This window comes from Vicugna pacos, chromosome 21, assembly GCF_048564905.1.
Source record: "Vicugna pacos chromosome 21, VicPac4, whole genome shotgun sequence".
NCBI lineage: Eukaryota > Metazoa > Chordata > Mammalia > Artiodactyla > Camelidae > Vicugna > Vicugna pacos.
The window spans coordinates 23,282,160-23,301,194 of NC_133007.1; the positions used below are offsets into that span (position 1 = coordinate 23,282,160).

The 19,035-nt window shown below is 41.4% G+C and overlaps 3 protein-coding genes across 4 annotated transcripts in view; 1 reads left to right on the plus strand and 2 right to left on the minus strand.

The window, feature by feature from the left end:
- Window positions 1–13,061, minus strand: part of LOC102535553 (T-cell surface glycoprotein CD1a-like) — a 77,227-nt gene extending 64,166 nt beyond the window's left edge. Inside the window, exons 1-2 of the mRNA XM_072946309.1 lie at window positions 12,715–13,061; window positions 11,128–11,283 (exon numbers count right to left, since the gene is read on the minus strand). Coding sequence (XP_072802410.1) covers window positions 11,128–11,283; window positions 12,715–12,736 — 178 coding nt within the window. The 5' untranslated portion in view covers window positions 12,737–13,061. The remainder of the gene's footprint in view (window positions 1–11,127; window positions 11,284–12,714) is intronic.
- On the plus strand, window positions 4,803–5,786 carry OR10T2 (olfactory receptor family 10 subfamily T member 2). The gene has a single exon (XM_006215617.2). The coding sequence runs from the start codon at window positions 4,839–4,841 to the stop codon at window positions 5,784–5,786; it is 948 nt and encodes a 315-aa protein (XP_006215679.1). The 5' UTR covers window positions 4,803–4,838.
- A 1,049-nt stretch (window positions 13,062–14,110) lies between the features above and the next one.
- Window positions 14,111–17,637, minus strand: CD1E (CD1e molecule). 2 transcript variants are annotated; one of them, XM_015249082.3, is made up of 6 exons: window positions 17,472–17,637; window positions 16,887–17,183; window positions 16,001–16,279; window positions 15,479–15,757; window positions 14,982–15,090; window positions 14,111–14,852 (listed from the first exon to the last, which is right to left on the minus strand). In XM_015249082.3, the coding sequence occupies exons 1-6, from the start codon at window positions 17,620–17,622 to the stop codon at window positions 14,684–14,686; spliced, it is 1,284 nt and encodes a 427-aa protein (XP_015104568.3). In that variant the 5' UTR covers window positions 17,623–17,637; the 3' UTR covers window positions 14,111–14,683. The 2 variants fall into 2 exon arrangements, with proteins under 2 accessions (XP_015104568.3, XP_072801996.1); XM_072945895.1 differs by having other exon boundaries at window positions 17,460–17,637.
- Between the last annotated feature and the right edge of the window lie 1,398 nt (window positions 17,638–19,035).

Here is a 19,035-nt window from a genome sequence, read left to right on the forward strand (position 1 = left end):
AATTGTGTATGATATGAATTATAGTCAAGAGTAGAGAGCACATTCTAGGGGAAAAAAATCATAGTATATGAAAAAACTAAAGGAGAATTAAAGGAGAGACTAAAGGAGAATTAAACCATGCCGTCATTTATTATTAAGTTTTGTTTCGAGTCCACTATGTGTCCCATATTGTGGTGGGGGCAGCAGGTCATTTAGAATACACTGTTATGGTCCCTATCCCAAAGAAATAATCTACAGAGGGATATGATTGGATAGATATATAGATAAATAGATAGATGATAGATAGATAGATAGATAAGAAATACAAATTATTTATAAAGTAATATAAGATAGTACCTAACCTATTTATCACACCAGTATGATTTTAAGATCTCTAAGTGTTATGAAGAGGAAGAGCATCTTGTGGGCTCCAGCAGTCAGAGAAGGTGTACTGAAGAACATGGGCCGTGAAGGGGACTTTGACACAGAAAACAGTAGGCTATATAAATACATGAAACAGCACAAGAAAAAGGTATAAAAGCAGTACTATGGCTGTGGGCAAGAATAGAGGCTATCTTAGGTAAAATTAAATTCTTTTTTGAATCACTGGAAAAGAAGCCGATGATTTAGCAGGAAGTTAAAAACAGTTTGATTCACAAAACTCATGATAAAACTGGTGGTAAAATTAAGCAACATCTTCTTGACCCTCCTAATTTTGGGGGGGTTAATATTAGTCTTTTTTGATTGAAGTATAGTCAGTTTACAATGTTGTGTCAATTTCTGGTGTGCAGCATAATGTTTCAGTTATACATATACATACATATATTCATTTTCATATTCTTTTCATTATAGGTTCCTAACCTAAGGCTTAGAGAGAACATATCTCAATTATAAAATTTGATAATTCAAGAACATTGGTGGGGGAGGGTATAGCTCAATGGTAAATTGCATGCTTAGCATGCACAAGGTCCTGGGTTCAATCCCAGTACCTCCATTAAAAAATAAATAAAAACCTAAATACCTCTTCCCCCAAAAAACAAAATAAAACAAAAAGAGCACTGGATCATTAAAACTGGATTATTCCAGAAAAGTCAGAAATGGTAACGTGAGTTTTACTGGAACAAGCGGCACGGAACCATGCTTTGGTCCCTTGGAAAAAGCACCGGGCAGATACTCTTCTGGAAAGGTAAAAAATAAGTGGCATAAAATGTGATGGGCAGAAAGTGGGTTAGAAGTTAGAAGGCTTGTACAGTGATACCTGTCAATTATTTCTCAATAAAACTGGAAAAAGGGAATTTTGAAAATACATAAATGTATTAGTGCCCTTGCATTACCTGTAAGGAGACAAAAACACTTGTCCTGTCAACTGGGCTGTGAGGGTCAAAACGAGGTGGCTTACATGAAAGCATCTTGTTTTCTGCAAGGTCTGATGCAGGGGAAAAGGGTTATGACAGCAGGGATGTGGAACTACCTAAGTAAAGGAACCATGCAGAGATGATGAAAAGGGAATGTACACCGTGTATCACGCCAAGCAACTCCTTACATTTTATAGCCATTAAAGTAGCCAGCAAGTTGGCAGATGCTGAGTGGTGCAGGTTTATATCTGATTTCTGAACCTGATTCTGAAAGTGGAAGTATTAGGGCCCTGGGTGCCTAGACTATAAGATACTGTGAAGTTCCTGAGATAGTCTCTTTTCCTTCACTACACCGCTTTTTAGCTATTAGAGATTAAAGATTAAAGATGCATTCTTCTTGCTCCCTTTATTTCCTCCATTATTCCAGCTGCAGGCGTCCTTCTCCACTCCTATCCCAAGGGATCATCAATCTATTTTACTCATGGGCAGGAATGTCATAGCCTTGTGGTCCAGATTTTACGCCTGTGCTCCACAACTCCATAGGCATACAGAACAACAGTACTAGAATTTAAAGATAGAACCCAAAGATTAATGACTTTTTAGATGATAAAGGGTAGATTCATTAAAGAACTGCAAAGATGAGAGCATAGGAGTCAAATGCAAGGGAACTCTGCTGTGATTCAGAGGTCAGAGGAGCAGATTCCTCCTGCTCAGTTATCAAGGCTGGGATATCTGCCTCTCAGCTCCATGGGTTGCATAACACAGACAAAAACAGGTAACACTTGGATTGCAATTGCTGTGTGTTAGGTGCTGTTTCAAGCACTTTACTTAATATTACCCAAGTTAATTCTTATAACAATCCTATATAACATGCTCTAGTGTAACTGATGTTTTATGAATGAGGAAACCGAGTCACACTGAAGTTCACAGCTCTAAATGGCAGGGGAAGGATTCAGACCTAGCATTTTGGTTCCTGAGTCCATGTTCTAATGCACAGGCTTTAACAACTTTATACTGTAATTATAATTAGCTAGTTAAGTGAATTGCAATATTAAGGAAAGAAATTGACATATTAAGACAGCATGCACATACTAGAATACAAAAAGACATACAGTACAGGGAAAATAATTTAGACATTCTTTTCCTTTGATAAAGATAATGTTTGTTCTTTAAAATTACATTTATGTAAGTCATATGGCAAACACCATGAAATAATAATATATGGCAAATGTCATTATAACGATCATTCACTTTATTTCATTCATTTCACTCATCAACAAATAAGTATCATTTCAATTGATCACATCTCACAGGTATGTTTCATCCTCACAGTTTGATCTTCATGAAGTAGAATGCTTTGCTCAAATATTCTAAACAAAATATTGGAAGAAACAACAGGTAAAGAAATTTATCCCACTGGGGATCCTAAAGAAATGTGAAGAAGATGAGAGGCACTGATTTCAAAGGTGAAAGAGGACATATCCAGAAAGGGAAAGAAGGGTCTTTGGCAGAAGACAAACCAATTTACCTTGCAGAATCTGAGAATCAGGAGCCCTTGGGGAATTAGGTAGAAAAGATGGAAGAAACAAGATGAAATGCAAAGACCTAGGAGGGAAGATTAGAAGTTAAGATTTTCAAATGTGGCATCTAGAATCAGAAACATTTTTATATGCTGTGTACTCAGACAGGTACCATAACATCTCTGTTTCTCAATTTCTTATTTTGTAAGACAAGGAGTCATATCACTTCACAGCGTATTAAGTGACTCCACATATTGTCTGCGCTCGCTTGATTACAATGGATATTGAGCACCAAAGTGGACTAAAAGATAAAAAAAAAAAATAAGATTCTGGAATATGGAAACTTAGAAAAAGAAACATTTTTCAAAATTATAATGAGGATAGTAAAGTATCAAGAATGGAAGATGCAGAGGGGAGGGTATAGTTCTGTGGTAGAGTGCATGCCTAGCGTGCATGAGGTCCTGGGTTCAATTCTTAGTACCTCCACCTCTATTAAATAAATAAATACATAAGAAGAGAAGATGCAGAAACAAAAAGATACATGTAAACAGAGCAAATGACACAGACCCATGGATGAGGGTATCCACCAAAGTTGCCTAAGAATCTTCTCCATCATCTCAAAAGCCCAGAGTACCATAAGGTCTGACCAGTTTTTTTTTAAAGACAAAATTAAAATAGATTTTGTTATTTTATTATGAAATAGATGATGTATGTTATTTCGTTAACATGTATAGCAATAAAATTGTTTAGACATAATAATCTCTAACTGAAAGCACATATCAAATAGCACTGTATAAAATTAAGGGAAGGAAATGTTTAAATTTAGTTCCTGAAATTTTTTGCTTTCAAGAGACAGTTTCAACTGCTCCCTCTCATGTTTTAACTGAGCTATAAACTGGTAGAAAATGTTTCAAGGGTGTGATGTGGAGAGAACATTGGGGAGATTGTCCATTTCCTGAGGCAAATCAGGACCCGCGAAGTGGCTGTTCTGTTCTGTCTCTAAAAACAAAAGTGTCATAAACTGTCCCACTCAAAAAAGAATAATGGAACTGGGTTAACTAATCACAGCATGAGAAATCCTCCTTTTCCCTCAAATCACCACTCCCACCTGGACTTCTCTAAGATGCCTCCTGATGTATGTCAAACGATGAGTTGGACTCAAGTCTTGACTGTTCTCAGCCAGGAATTGTTGTTGAACTTAAAATAATAATAGTAGTAGTAGTAGTAGTAATAGTCGTAATGTTTGCTTTTATTATTGCTGCTGTCCACTGGTTGTAAGTTATTTGTTCGCTGATTGATATGTGCTTCCCTTACTTGCCCCCACCCCAGCAGGCCATTCACTGTGACTGCCAGTGGTCAGAGGACAAGTGTGTCAAGCTACCAATAATCATCTGGGCAAACAGATGTTATAAATGGCACGCTTAATTTACATATGTGAATATTTTAAAAGCAATTTTTTAAAATAACAGCATTATTTTTAGAAGTAGCAAATTATTCTTGTTTGTGTTTGGATAGCAGCCAAAAAGAGATGGAAATATTCTGACCTATATAAAAATGAAGTATATTTAGGATCATCAAATTTAAAAAGCTTACTGTTAAATATTCAGAAAATATATCAGAAAGCAAATTAAAACCTGCTCTAATCTTATTATAATTATGGCTTTGTGTCTTGCTTCTTCTCTTACAAACTAGGAGAACTTTCTCATGTTTTTACATAATCTTTGAAAATATCAAATGGTTGTCTCTTTTAATCTTTTTGTATTTCTATAATATAGTGAATCATTCTCCTATTACTGGAGATTAATATTTTTTAATTATCAAAAGGAATATCTATATCCAGATAGACTGAGAGCAAGTGAGAGAGAGAGATCAATACTCTGGATCTGAAAATATGACACTTAAAGTGAAGGCATGGGGGAAGTGTTCTTTGTACAAGTATAATCCTCGTTTTATCTCTCCAAAGTTATTCACAGAAGTTATCCAGATGCAAGTTCTCAACAGAACCACTGTGGTTACACAGTTCATCCTGGTGGGCTTCTCTAGCCTGCAGGAGCTCCAACTGCTACTTTTTGTCATCTTTCTTTTCCTGTACTTGACAATCCTGATGGCCAATGCAACCATAATGGCTGTTATACGTTACAGCAGGACTCTGCACACTCCCATGTATGGTTTCCTATTCATCCTTTCCCTTTCTGAGTCCTGCTACACTTTTGTCATCATCCCTCAGCTGCTGGTCCACCTGCTGTCAGCCACCAAGACTATTTCCTTCATGGCCTGTGCCACCCAGCTCTTCTTCTTCCTTGGCTTTGCCTGCACCAACTGCTTTCTCATTGCTGTGATGGGATATGATCGCTATGTGGCAATTTGCCACCCCCTGAGATACACACTCATCATGAACAAAAGGCTAGGGTTGGGGCTGACGTCTCTGTCGGGAGTCACAGGCTTCCTTATTGCTTTGGTGGCCACCAACCTCATCCGTGACATGCCTTTCTGTGGCCCCAACAGGGTCAACCACTATTTCTGTGACATGGCACCTGTTATTAAGTTGGCCTGCACAGACACCCATGTAAAAGAATTGGCTCTATTCAGCCTCAGCATCCTGGTAATCATGGCGCCTTTCCTGTTAATTCTCATATCCTATGGCTTCATCGTTAACACCATCCTGAAGATCCCCTCAGCTGAGGGCAAAAGGAAGGCCTTTGCCACCTGTGCCTCACACCTCACTGTGGTCTTTGTCCACTATGGCTGTGCCTCCATCATCTACCTTCGACCCAAATCCAAGTCTGCCTCAGACAAAGACCAGTTGGTGGCAGTGACCTACACTGTGGTTACCCCCCTACTTAATCCTCTAGTCTACAGTCTCAGGAACCAGGAGGTGAAGACTGCACTGAAAAGAGTTCTGGGAATGCCTATGGCAACCAAGGTGGCCTAACAAATTCTAAAATTAAGTAGGGAAGTCACAGAAGAAGTCAAAGGTTTGACGCTTTCTTTGTCCTTTCATCAGTTCGGTCATGACTTGGACAGTATTTCCAAGGACTAGGACCCTTGTTACCTTTTTCTTTTCTCCTATTCCAGAAAAAGTGCAAGTCAATCTACATGCTGTATTGTCCAATGCCTGGTTAAAAAAAAAAAAAAAACACTTGGGAAAAAAAAAGAAGGCATAATAGTTGTCTTTAAAGGGAAGACACAGCACTTAAAATGAAAGGTAGCCAAGGATTGCTTTTCTGGTTGGACAGAGAGGATAAGATCTAAAGTCCTTGGGAGCATCTTATCTAGGACCCGGGCATTCACCTAGTAGTAAACACACTATGTACCAGATTCCATGCAAAGCACAAAAGTTAAGAGGAATAAATGGATAATTTATGAAGGTGGAAGACTGGGTAGGTAGAAAGACAAACAATGAAAAAAACTGTAATAATGCCAGATAATGAGATCTGTTTAAAGGATATGAACAAAGTTATGAGAACCAAAAGAACAAGTATTTATTTCTTCTGAAAAAAAACTGGAATAAGTGAACTAAGAATAAAGGAAACTTGAACCAGGCCTTAAATGGGGACCAATATTTCAATACTAGGAACTGGGTTTTCTAGTGACAAGAACATTGGCCAATACTACCAGAGTTGTAGGTTTTCTTCAGAATTTAATACTTGATTTTTATTATGTTAATTATAAATTAAACACATTCCATTTTTTGTTTGTAGGTTTGCTTTGTTTTCATCGTGGTTTGTTTAAATTTTTTCTCATATGTTAATAATCATTTGATACATTTAGGTGTGTCGATGTTCAGTAATATTTACAATTGTTATAGTCTTTTGATGAATTGCCCCCTTTATCATTGAATAAAGACCTTCTTTGTCTCTTGTTCCTGTTTTTGACTTAAAGTTAGTTGTTGGTGGGTGAAAACATGTTATTTCAACTTTAGACAAAGCTGTATATCTATTGTTTGTTTCATTTTTTTTTCTCCTTGATTCTGACCTAATGTCTGCACACCTGGCATCTCAGATCATCCTTTTACAGATGTCCTTTGTGCAAAAGGACTTGGCCGTGATGCTTTTACGAAACTGTGAAATGAAATTATAATCACTCTTACTTCATAAATTATTCTGTTTCACAAATTTATCACTCCTCCAATTCCAAACCATCCCTGAAACCTGCACTTCTTTATTAGTCCATCACCTTGCTGATTTATCTGAGAGAACACTAGTAATTTTTTTTATTTTTTTATTTTAATTCTTATTTTTTATTGAAGCGTAGTCAATTGACACTAGTGAATTTTGTCATGCGCTTGAAATAAATTTTTCTAAGTATAAAAAAAAAATTTTTAACACACAGCCTTGGATTTCTTCTGAGATCACATTTAGATACTGCAGCATGCCATGCAAAGGCCTATATGTCCAACTCCTTATTTCCAGTCTTTCATATGACCATGCCCACCTCTTCATAATTATGCCTGTGAGCTGAAAAACCAACTTTCCTCAAAATGTATTATGCACCAACGATTTTGGAAAAAAACAAAGAAAATGAACTATCTCAAAAACAAAATTTTAAAAAAATACAAGAACTTTTCTTGTATTACAGTTAGATTAACATACATAAAATTACTTTGTTGAATTGCTGTAAAGGCTACTAAACATTTATTTTCCATTTCCATTCTTGTGACAGACAAGTAACAAATGTTCCCTGGTCTCATCCTGTTCTTTGGCAATGCTTTATGATTCAGGTATTTCCAAATACTTAGAATCCCAACGTTCAAAACTGAATATTGTTGATCTCGGTGCCTTCACTCACCGGAGACCTCCCAGAGCAGGCCTGGTGTATGATCACCTTTGGAACTCCACCTTCAGTGGGATGTCTGAAGCCTTTCTTGCAATCCTCAGGAAGAACTGGCCACTCCTTCCCTTACGCCCTCAGCCTTACCCACAACACAAAACACTGGATTCCAACTATCTATATATATATGACTGTCTCCACTACTGTGGAGTTCTCACACTTTTTGTTATTGTTCTCAAATAAGTGTCTTTAGCACGGATACATCTCAATTCTAGACCTAAACCTAGTGGCCTGTTTGACCTCTCGGTTCTGAATCTTAACAGGTATTTTAAATTAAACATCCAAAATCAAATCCTCCATTTGCCCTCCAGATCTGTTCCTTCCATAATCTTATCCAGCTTAGCTTATTATAATTCCGAATGGAATTCCAGCTTCAAACAAAAACCTGGAGTCATTCCTGACTTCTTTTTTTTAAACAACAGAATCTATCAACAAGTCCTGTTGGCTTAATTTTCATAACACACACAGTTTCAAGTCTCTTTTCACCACCCCCCCTTCTAGCACTGTGATTTCATACTGTCGTCTCCTTGAGTTACTCCAGTAGGCCTGACGTTGGTCCTGCTGCCTCCACCCTGTCCCTGTCCCCAAGTCTATTCTCAACAGTCAGAATGATCCTTTGAAAAGCAAGTCAGATCATGTATCTTCTCAGACCAAAATCTCCAAATGGTTCCCACCCTATTCAGAGAAAAGGAGTGAGTCTCAAGAGTGACCTACAAGACCAGACGCTACCTGACGGCTCACTTCTCTAAGACCTCATTTCCGATCATTTCTCCAGGCCGATGTTTGCAGGGAGAAGAGGACAGTGAAAAGATGGCTTTGCATTTGTTTCTTGCCTACTTCCTTGGACTGAATTTGAATTTAAAATCTGAATATATTTTTATTGTCCATTTAGGCTTTTGTTTGTGGATGGGAAAACTCAATAAAATTTGGACTGCCGTAAAGCCATTTCAGTAACAAGTTGAATATATCAAACTGTATTCCTTCAAACATTAAACACTCACAATTCCTCTATATATTTATGCACTAAATACACAACTAATCATAAAGCCTAGAATATATGAAATTGGTAAAAGTTAATGAAACACAAGGCAGGCAAATTCTAAAGGAAACTATACTAGGAATTTATGTAAATTATGTGTGCACGTATTTCTTTGAAATAAAATGGTAGCATTTTAATTTTTATGTATATTTTCTACTGTAATAAAAAGAAGTAGAAAATGACTAAGAATAAAAATATGAATAAGGATATGAATTAAAGTAATGAAGATTCAGCTGAGTGTATTTGAAAATGTAAGCAGATAAGATAGAAGGTCCCCAGAGAAAGAAAACCAGGCATGGCTTTCTTGACATAAGGGAGGCCACTTTTGGCCTAAGCCATTTTGTGATCTAAACTTGGCCACAATGCTTGCCCTTGAACAGGTCTCAGTGATAATGATCTTAAGGGAACCAAAAACAAATTGTTCTCAGGCAAGAGAAGTAATAATAGCAAAGATAACAAATCAATCGTAAAGACTTCCTGTTTACTTGTTCCACTCATACTTCGTTGTATTCCTGTCTCTGTAAAAGGGCCACTGAGACTCTTCTAAAACCCCCTAAGAATTGGCATGATCATGCTCGCTCCTTCCATCGGAAGAATCCCCAGACAATGCCCCGATTCAGTAGGAAGCAGAAAGAGGAGATGGGTGCCCGTTTCCCTTTTTCCACAGAAATGCAAGGAATGAACTGACAGTGGGGATTCAAAAGAGAAGAAAACTGACAAGATGACTACTGAGTGGTTCAGGCCTGTATTCCAGCTAAACTGACCTCATGACTAACACGCTCCCCTCCCTGTGCGCACTTTTCTTAGAATAACTTATCCTTTTACACTAGGGGTCTTGAAAGAAGGTCATGGACTGAACCTCAAGAAAACGGGCAGACTCTCCTAAATTCCTCCATAACGACACCGAGCTCTTGTTGAGATGACAGGAATGTAGCCCCTGCTCACACCCTGATTGCTATCACCCTCCTGTTCCCATTTTTCTATAAAACCCCAGGACCCTGCCCCCAAGGCAGGCTCACAGTCTTTAGGGCATCAGCCTGCAGTGACTCCCTTTGCCTGGCAAAGCTATAAAGCTGTTCCTATCTAATGCCCCCAAAACTCTGCCTCTGACTCTCAATTTGACTATCGGGGTACAGAGGCCGGTTTTCTGGAAACACTTATTACATAGATGATTATTGCTGGTACAAATCTTTCCTATATTTGATTCAGTGTACTTTTCCTGTGATTACTTGGCTTATTATCTCCTCTGTTTAGTCTTGCCCGCTTACACAAACAGCCACGCATGCATGAAAGTATAATTAACAGAATGTATGTATGTAACACTCCTACTTATTAAAAATCAATAAAAAATTAAACACATACTGTAACATTCACACATCTTTTGCTTTGTAACTAAATACTTGTAGACTGAAATAAACGCGCAGCCTAAAAGTTGAGTTATGTTTTATTTGGCGGGAGGACTCCAGCCGGGATGACCACCTCTCAGATGGCTCTGAGGGGCTGCTCCGAAGAGGCAGGGGAGGAGCTAGGATATATAGGAGCTTTACAACAAAGACCAGGTAGCTGGAACATTAAAAGATTACTTGTTATCTAAAGAAAAGCAGGCATCTCAGGTTAAAGAATTTAGTGCCTTTCTATTTATGGAAGGAAGCAAACATTTGGGCTCACTGAATTCATTCCTTTGACAAGCACCTAGCTATCTAGGGCCAGTATCCTGTCCTTTCTTATTCTGAGTCCCCTCAGGGTGCACCACTGTGAGTGGCTGCAGAGGCTGGGCTGCAGGCTTGTCTTCACTGGGGGGTGGCGCCAGCCGCTGATGGCTTGATGGTTTCAGCCTTCTTTGTTTATTGATATGGTTTGCAGTATTTTTCGTTCACATACTTTATTTCACATTTTGAGAATCACTGTTGCTCTTCATTTGAAGACTACTGGTAGCCTAGATTTTTCTTGACAGAAAATGGAAGTAACTACCTCCCCTAGAGGAATTTATACACTGACAACTACATTTAAGGGAATTTGTATAAATGTAAACTCTCAGTTCTGGGCACATATAAAACTTAGGGGTAAGCACATGCGCTTCTAGTGTTTTGGGGACACTTTAAATAACGACAGAGATTGAAAATACTTTTTAGATCTTTTAACATGTTCGGTTCAAATTGAGTCTATGTGAATCCTTTGCAACCTATATGATTTCATTTGCTGCTATGACTTAACTAGATAATTTGGCCAGCCAACTGAAACTGAAGGAAAAGTTGTTAAGAGATCCTTTACTGAATCCCAAGAGATGGGTAAGAGTCAGAGCTGACGTTAGCGTACACAAGAGGCTTTAGGAGATTAGACACACGCACAGCAGCTCCTGGAACTGGGCATCAAATGAGACAGAGAACTGAGGGGTAAGCCATACCTTGTGCCTCTGTATGGAGCAGCCCTTCGAAAGGCACCAGAGGATTGGTCAGATGCTTTGGGAAAGGACACACTGTCACCATGGCAGCAGCGGAAGCTATAAAGCTGCTCTTAGAAATCTTGTGGGCAGCAGACAGTTGGCAAATGGAAGTATAAACTAGAGAGAAAAAACAAAAAACAAACAAATCAGATGCCACTTGGCAACCAATGCTGAAAATCTGGTTTGTGAGCATAGGAGAGACATGCTTTTAGCAGGACTAAGTTCATATGCAATAAGCAGATCAGGGTCACTGCAATTTGGGTATAGACGCAATTGTGTCCAATTTTGTAGTCATCCAATGATAAAATTTGTAGTTAAGAATTCATCTCCTTTTACCTAACAACTGCTACACATTCATTCAAAACTGTCCAGTGACTTTCAGTCACTGCGCCACGGCCTGTAAGGCTCCTTTCTGATCTGACTCCAACTCTACGGCCTCTTCTCCTACCATTCCTCATCACTTACTCCAATGCAGCTGTGCTGGAGTTCTTACAGATTTCAGAACACACCCAGTCTAATGCTGTTCTCATGTGTAGTTGCTTTGTTTGCGATGCTCTTCCCCTAAATATGGCATGGCTTGTTTCTCGTTCTTGCTTTAGGTCTCTTCTCAAAAGCCATCTTCTTAGAGTGGCCCATTCTGTCCACCATTCTAAAAATAGTGGCCCATTTTTCTCTTTGATCTCCTTTCCCCAGTTCATTTCTTAATTACAGCACACATCATTACCTTATGTATAGTATTTTTATATACTTTTATATACTTTTAACCTGCGATCCACCATCCTGTAAGTTCTCTGTGTAAGGATACTTTACTCTTGCGCCTCTGTTGTATTTCATTACCTACCACAGCACCTATCCATGGTGGACGTCTAATAATTATTTGTTGTCTGTGTGGTGTCGTGTTTAAAGCATAGATTTTGAAGCAAAACTGCCTACAATACTTAGTTATGTAACTAATGTCTCCTCATCTGTAAAATGAGAATAATGGTATCCGCCTCAGGATGGTAACCAGAGCTACATGAGTTAATATGTACAAAGTATGTAGAAGAGTGGCCTGCAGCAGGTTCCAATTAAGTTTGTTTTTGTTTTTGTTTTTGTTTTTGTTTTTTTAAGTATCCAATCAGCTTTAACCATAAAATACGTACTTCTCTTATTGGCTGTAATAACCAAGCTGATGCTCAATATGAGGTCATTGCATTACAGATACTGGGATCATTGATTTTCATTACATTTTCGCCAGTGGTGTTCACACCTGGATCAGGATGATGCAAAAGGGAATGGAGTGTAAGAGAACTTATAAAGACGGCTTTGGTGATTGGCTACTCAGGAAGAATGATGAAGCAAAGAGAAGAAAATTTCGATCTTGAGGGACTAGGAAAATGATGGGTCTATTTACAGAGGAAAGTATGAATGAGAAAATGGCCAGTGAAGAAAAACTGTAAACTGGTTTTAATTTTTAAGGGTAAAGTCTAAGTCCCAAAGACGGATAGTTACCTTCTGTGGGTAGCCTGAAAAAGCCTTTAACAGTAGTACCTCTCCCCCCGCACTCACCCGCCCAGAGCAGGTGCTGCATAAATATCTTCCTTCATCTGCAGGTGGTGTGCTTGGAAGCCTGGGTCCCCGTTTCAGTTTATGTCATTCCACTTAACTCAAGTCTTTCGCATGCTCAGCTCATTCCGTGCATTAGATGGAAGATTTCAGATAAACATGTTCTAAGTCCAGGGCATATATGGCCGCTGTGCTTTTCTGACTCTGGACTCCAGTATTCCATCAGTGTTCCAACAGTCAAAGCTGTTCCTAGAGAAATTTACCAACAACCAAGAATATCCCCTCCATCTCTTTTTCCAAAGCCCTCACCGACGGCTTTCTCACCCCGCCGCCTCCGTCCGGCGCCAAGGTCCCCGGAGGCCCCCGGGACGCCGCCGCAAGGACCCCTCGAGCGGCTGCCCGACGTGCGCCTGATGAGAAACGCCTGCTCGCGGGGAGCCAGGCGCGTCGCAGACAGGCTGCCCTCCGAGGCGGCCGCAGCGCTGTCGGCATCTCGTACTGTTCCAACTGCATTTGTGTACACATCAAAATACAGTAAGCTCCATGATTGTCCTGCTAGCAAAGCTGGTTACTTTGTTGGTTTTATAGGTGGCAGGAACGGGAGGTGTTATCCCTGTTTTGTTTTTTAGTTGAAGGGTAGTTGGTTTACAATTGTGTCCCTTTCTGGTGTACAGCATCATGTTTCAGTCATACATATACATGCATATGTAAATGATCGTAGAACCCCATCTGTTAACTTGAGAAGGTCCCGTATGACGTATTAAATTCCCACTAAGAAGTCTACACAATCTGCCCAATTATCTCATCCCAGGGAAGATGTTGCCTGGACATCAGTATGAACACAGAACCTTAACAGCTTCCTCCTCTCCAACAGGCTCGATCAAATGTATCTCAATTAAAGCAATTAGATCATTTTAAAATCCATATTTAAAAGGAGAAAATAAGCTATAATTAACCGTTATAATGATAAATCAAAATAACAAAGAAAGGTAAACACACAACTAAACTGGCATCTGATCAATCTTTTCCTTCTTTGCCTTGGCTTTGCTCATAAAAATTATCCTCAGTCTCCATGTTTTCTTCCTAACTTCCCAAAATATGAATTTATCTGCTGAATATGTGCATCCACAAAGACACACATGGTGACTCACAATCTCAGAGAAGTTGGGATGTCAGCCTAACCGCACCCTGACTTTGACAGGAGACATCTCAAGTGTTACTATTTTCTTTAAGTATTTCTGAAGATGCACAAATACCACAATGGCTATGAGTCCGAAGCACTCACTTGCCTCCTTCACCTCTGGTGAGAGACAAAGGGAGAGAGGAAAAGTTTTAATAAGAGCACAGCCAAATGATGCAAAGATGCCAATGAGGAAAGGGATTAAGACAACATCACTTTATTTAACAATACATTTATTTCAGTCAGCATTTATTGAGAAGTATCTAATTCCTGCCAAACCAGCTATGTAATTTGTAGGGCCAGTATAAAATGAAAATGCACTATCTCTCCTGCAAAAGTGAGTAAGATTTCAAGATGGCAACAGCTGCACAGGTCACATGCCCATGATGTTAGCCCTGAATCCAGGGAAGACTTTTTGTCATGGGCACAAATATAAACACCTAAATCTTACTTTCAGGCAAATGAGAGAAAAGCACAGCAATGTAAAAAAGTCACTGTTCAGGGTAGGAAGAGATGAGTGTATTTAGGAAGAACAGTCCAGTGTGGGACATACAGCTTTTAAGTGAGCAATTCAGGGAAGCTCTGAAGAAAAAGGCATTTGAATTAGAGTTTGAAGGATCAGGGATGAACATGTGGCCAAAGCAGAAAAGATATTGCTGGAAGATGGGATTTCCAAAAGAGTCAGAATCTCTACCAGAGCAAGCTGTTTTAATAAATCATGCTTTGTTTATAGGTATGAACCATGTTTTTAAACAAGGAGAAAAGGATTTTATATGGAAGGTAAAACTAGCATCACCAGAGTTGCTTTAAGCTGGCTTTCAGTTTCTTTAAGGGTCTGTTTTTGATCCACGATTCCCATGCCAAAGAGAGCTGATGTCCCGAACTCTTGGGGTCTTGGGTGTCGGCTCTTGTGGGACAAGCAGGGTGGGAGACACGGGCAGAGAGGACATTCTGATTTGAGCTGTGGGAGAAGACGATCTTGATCTCAAAAAAAGGGGAAATCAGAGAGAAAGGGGGAAGGAAAAAGAAAATAGAGGAAAGAAGAACGAGTTCGTAAGAAGTTGAAGAAACACTGGAAGAAAAGACTCACCTCTGCTTTTTAGAGGGTAAGTCAGCGACAACCAAGATGACCAGGGTGACTATCACTGCTAAACAGATCACTGTCAAACAGGCCACTGTCAGGAGGATGGAGTATCCACCTAGTTGGGGATCAAATAAGGAAGTTGGTCTATAAAGTTCTCTCTATTCTGCCGCAGTTAATGCTTCTCATTTCACAGGGGTGGGACTTCCCCAGAGTTTTCATCTGTATTTTCTAGAGCTCTCATTTCACTTCCTCCTGATTCTATGTCCCTGGTCTCTCCCATCCCTCTCTCTTTCACCAAATCCATAGATCCTTCTTCCTTTTCTGTCTAGTATCTCTAACTCCTACTAGCATTTTCCTGAAATTCAACTGCAGTCATCCTCCACACTTCTCCCACTTTTATCCTGTTGTGCATGGCGTTTCTAGCCATTTCCCGAGCTCTACTCACTAGCCCTTGGACTCTAGGCAGCCTGCCGTCTCCCAGCTGGGCCCCCGTTCTTTCTCACCCCAGTGGATGATGATGTCATGGCCGCCTAGACTGCTGTGTCTCACCCGGCAGCTCAGGCCGGCCGCCTCCCCGGCCGCCACATCCAGGGTCACTCGGAGATACCACGTCCCGTCAGCCTGGGGCAGGACGTCACCTCGCTGAGTGCCTCGTTGCTCCTGCTCACCCCGCATCCACATCGCCCACACAGGTTTTGGATGAAAGCCAGAGATGTGGCACACCAGCAGCAGACGGCCGGGGCCGGGAGCGGGGCCTCTGGACACCCAGGCCTCTGGCTTCACTAGAGGGGAGACGATGACAGGAAATGGGCTTTAGAAGGGCACCTGAGGCCACAGTGCAGTGACTCAGGGTCCTTTAGCAATTTGAGGAATCACTCCTTTTCTTTTTCTAGGAAATCATTCTAAACCCACACATGTCACTTGGCAGCCTCTTACTATGTATTTCAAAATGATAGCACAGAGTAGAAAACTAAATACAAGAGTTAAAACACTAGGAATAGGAGGGGAGAGAGAGTTGGGCTCACCTTGGCGTTCTAGGTCTGACTTCCCTGCTTTAAGGAGGCCTGCCAGAAACCGAGGGCAGATGTCATCGAGAAGGCTCTGCACGACCTCTTTAATAATTCGGTAGTGGCTGAGCACCCTACAGACGTTCTGAGCTCGACTCCCTGCTCCTGGAGATGGTTTCCAAGAGTTTCCTTGGAAACTCAGGAAATCTGATCCTTGATATGCTGCATATAAGAAGGCTTCCAAGGGCTTTCCAGGATGTATTAAACAGCCAGCTGATACCTGGGCCTCAAAGGGGTCTGGGGGTGAAAAAGGAAGAGAGAATCAACATGGAAAAGATTACAGAATAGGGGCGTAAGCAACCTAAGAAGTGAAGAGATGCAAGAGAGGAAAAAGTTCTGGGGAATTTCATGGAGGACTAACAATGGGGCAGGAAAAAAGGAGGGAATTTGTGGGAAGACATTTTGGAGATGATAAAGGTATTTTGAAATAATTAATGGGGAAGGGCTAGATAGGAGAGTTGTTAGAAAAACAGAAGACGATCTGGAAGAAGTCACTGGGGAGTGGTTAGGCACCAGTGGAACTCTGTGAACACTCAGACCAGGAAGAAAGGAGGGGCAGAATCTCGGCGAAGAAAGGCTGAACCTGAGGCCAGGAAAGGTGCATAGAAGTTCAAGAGGAGACAGCTGTTCAAGGTTTAGAGCATGAGGGAATTTTCAGGGATGGAGAGCTGTATTCATTAAGGCCCGGCTGTGTCTATGGTGGGGCGAGGGGTAGAGTGCGGAAGGTGGTGAAGGGTGAAGCCGAGGAGGGAGGGCGACCAAAAGGGGACAAGGAATAAGGTCAGGAAGTTTGGATGAGGGTCAGGACCCGTACACCATCTACCCTTCAGAACAAGAGACTCACATTCGAACTGAAACTGCCTGCTAAAGCTCTGCACCACCCTAGGGAAATCGTGGAAGTACAGCTGCAGTACTGCCTGGATGCTCTTCAGCTCCTCCTTGCTGAAGTTGCCCCGAGACCAGGGCCGCAGAAAGAGGAAGGTATGCGAGACACTGTCCCAGACATGAGTCTGCAGCTCGCCCAGCCAGCCTGAGCCATCGGTGTGCGTCCAGCTGCTGTTGGCAAAGGAAACAGTCTGGAGTACGCGGAAGGAGGGGGGCTCTTCTGCAGCTGGATGATGGGGTCCTAGAACCTGGGGAGCTGAGGGAGGATATAAAAGGATGGAGACAAGGTGGAGAGGAAGGATGGAGATGGTTACACAGTTTGCACACATACCCATCCCCCCTTCCCCATGGTCCAGCTTCTTCTCCCCAAAATCAGAGAGATTAACTGAATTGGGGGCAAGAACACTTCACCTGGACACTTGCTTGGCATACAGACTCCAAAGGCATCCTGTAGGAGCCTTACTCCCTTCCCCAGGTCCTCCCCAGAACATCCTCTCCACCCTGCAGTGCCCAACTACAGGCATCTCTCCACCTGGGATCATACCCTCTGCGCTTTCCCCATGGCAGAGAAGTCCCTTGAAAAACAAGGGCAGCAGGAGCAGCATCGAAGCTCTGTCAGGCAAAGGATGTTTCAGCAGGCAAGTGCCCTCAGAACGCAGATATGGGCTCTGCTCTAAGCCCTCTCTCACTCTCATCTGACTTCCCTTGGCACACAGACAAACCTCTGCCTCTGCCCACTTCCCTGCCAAGAAACCCTTCAGTTTCCCCCAGCCACAGGCCTCCCACACAGTCTTTCATTTCCCCTCCAGTTCTCCCACTGTCTGGAGGCGTTCTCCCACTGTCTGGCCTCCAGATTTCTTCCTGCTCCTGCCGGCATCCTCCTGATCTCCTCTGTCACCCCAGTTCCTGGTTAATGACGAAGTCTGCAGTCTGTGGTGTGGCTGGAAATTTTCATTTCTTTTGGCCTTGGAGAAATTGAGTCCACACTTGGATTCTCAATGTCCTGTTCTGTGAAAAGAAGTGACAGAAGGTGAACGGTCATGCCCCGTGGCCTTTCCAACAGCGTCCCCATCCCTTTTCTCTCTGTGATGTCCTCTGCTTGTCTGCTGCCTGGCCGCCCTTTCCCTAAATTCTTGGTCTTCCTTGTCTTTCTCTACTTACCCAGTATTTTCTCCTTTAGCGTCTACGTTCACTCTTCTCACTGGTCCTGCCAGTTCTCCCTGTCCCCTCAGTCTCCCCGCTGTCTCTTCACTCTGCTCTTCTCAAAATCATTATCTGAAGGCACTAGGCATTGTGAGGGCAGCTGTATAACCCACAGGAAAATCTGCACAATCCACAGTGGAAAAGGGGCAGCGGTGGTAATACAGGTTATCAGTTAATCTAGGAAAAATACCCTTTTCTCAGTTCCCCCAGTCAGACCAGTTATCGCTGTTGAAGGGGTCTATGACTGGCTTTGACCTGGAAGTGGTGAGCTAGCGGGCAGGTAGAGTTTCAGTCTTGTTGTATGAATGGGGACTATACAGGGATCTTGGATCCCCACCCTGCCACAAATGAGTTGAATGTGTCTACAGGTGGATGAACCAGCTTGACTCTGGGTGTGATGGGTGGGCAAGCAGCCTTCCCTTCACAGTTCATGGCCTGGGAGCACTGGTGTCTCCCTGGTGGTGGCCAACTAGAAAAAAGTTGGATTGGAGGCAGGGAGGTTACTCTCTATGGGACTGGAGTGTTCACAGGAGAATCAATTATTGAGTTGAGTCTTTATTTTCTTTCCTTTCACTGACGTTTGCTGTGGCAGACTGAAGGCAGGTGAAACATCATTTTATGATTGGTTGTCATTTATTCATTCAACTGACATTTGGTTAGCACCTACCTGATGCTAAGATATCTGCTAGACACTAAGATTTCAGAGAGAATTTTTTTGGAGAAAACAATACAAAATCCAACTAAAACCTGTATTTATTTTTTATAGAGAGAGCTTGCAGGATAGTGATCAGAATTGTTGAAAAAGTCCACATTCAGTCTCATCCTGATATTGTTTCTGAATTCCAAGAATTAAAAAACAAAACAAAACAAAAAAAACCCAGAAGTTGGCTGCTTACAAAGGAGAG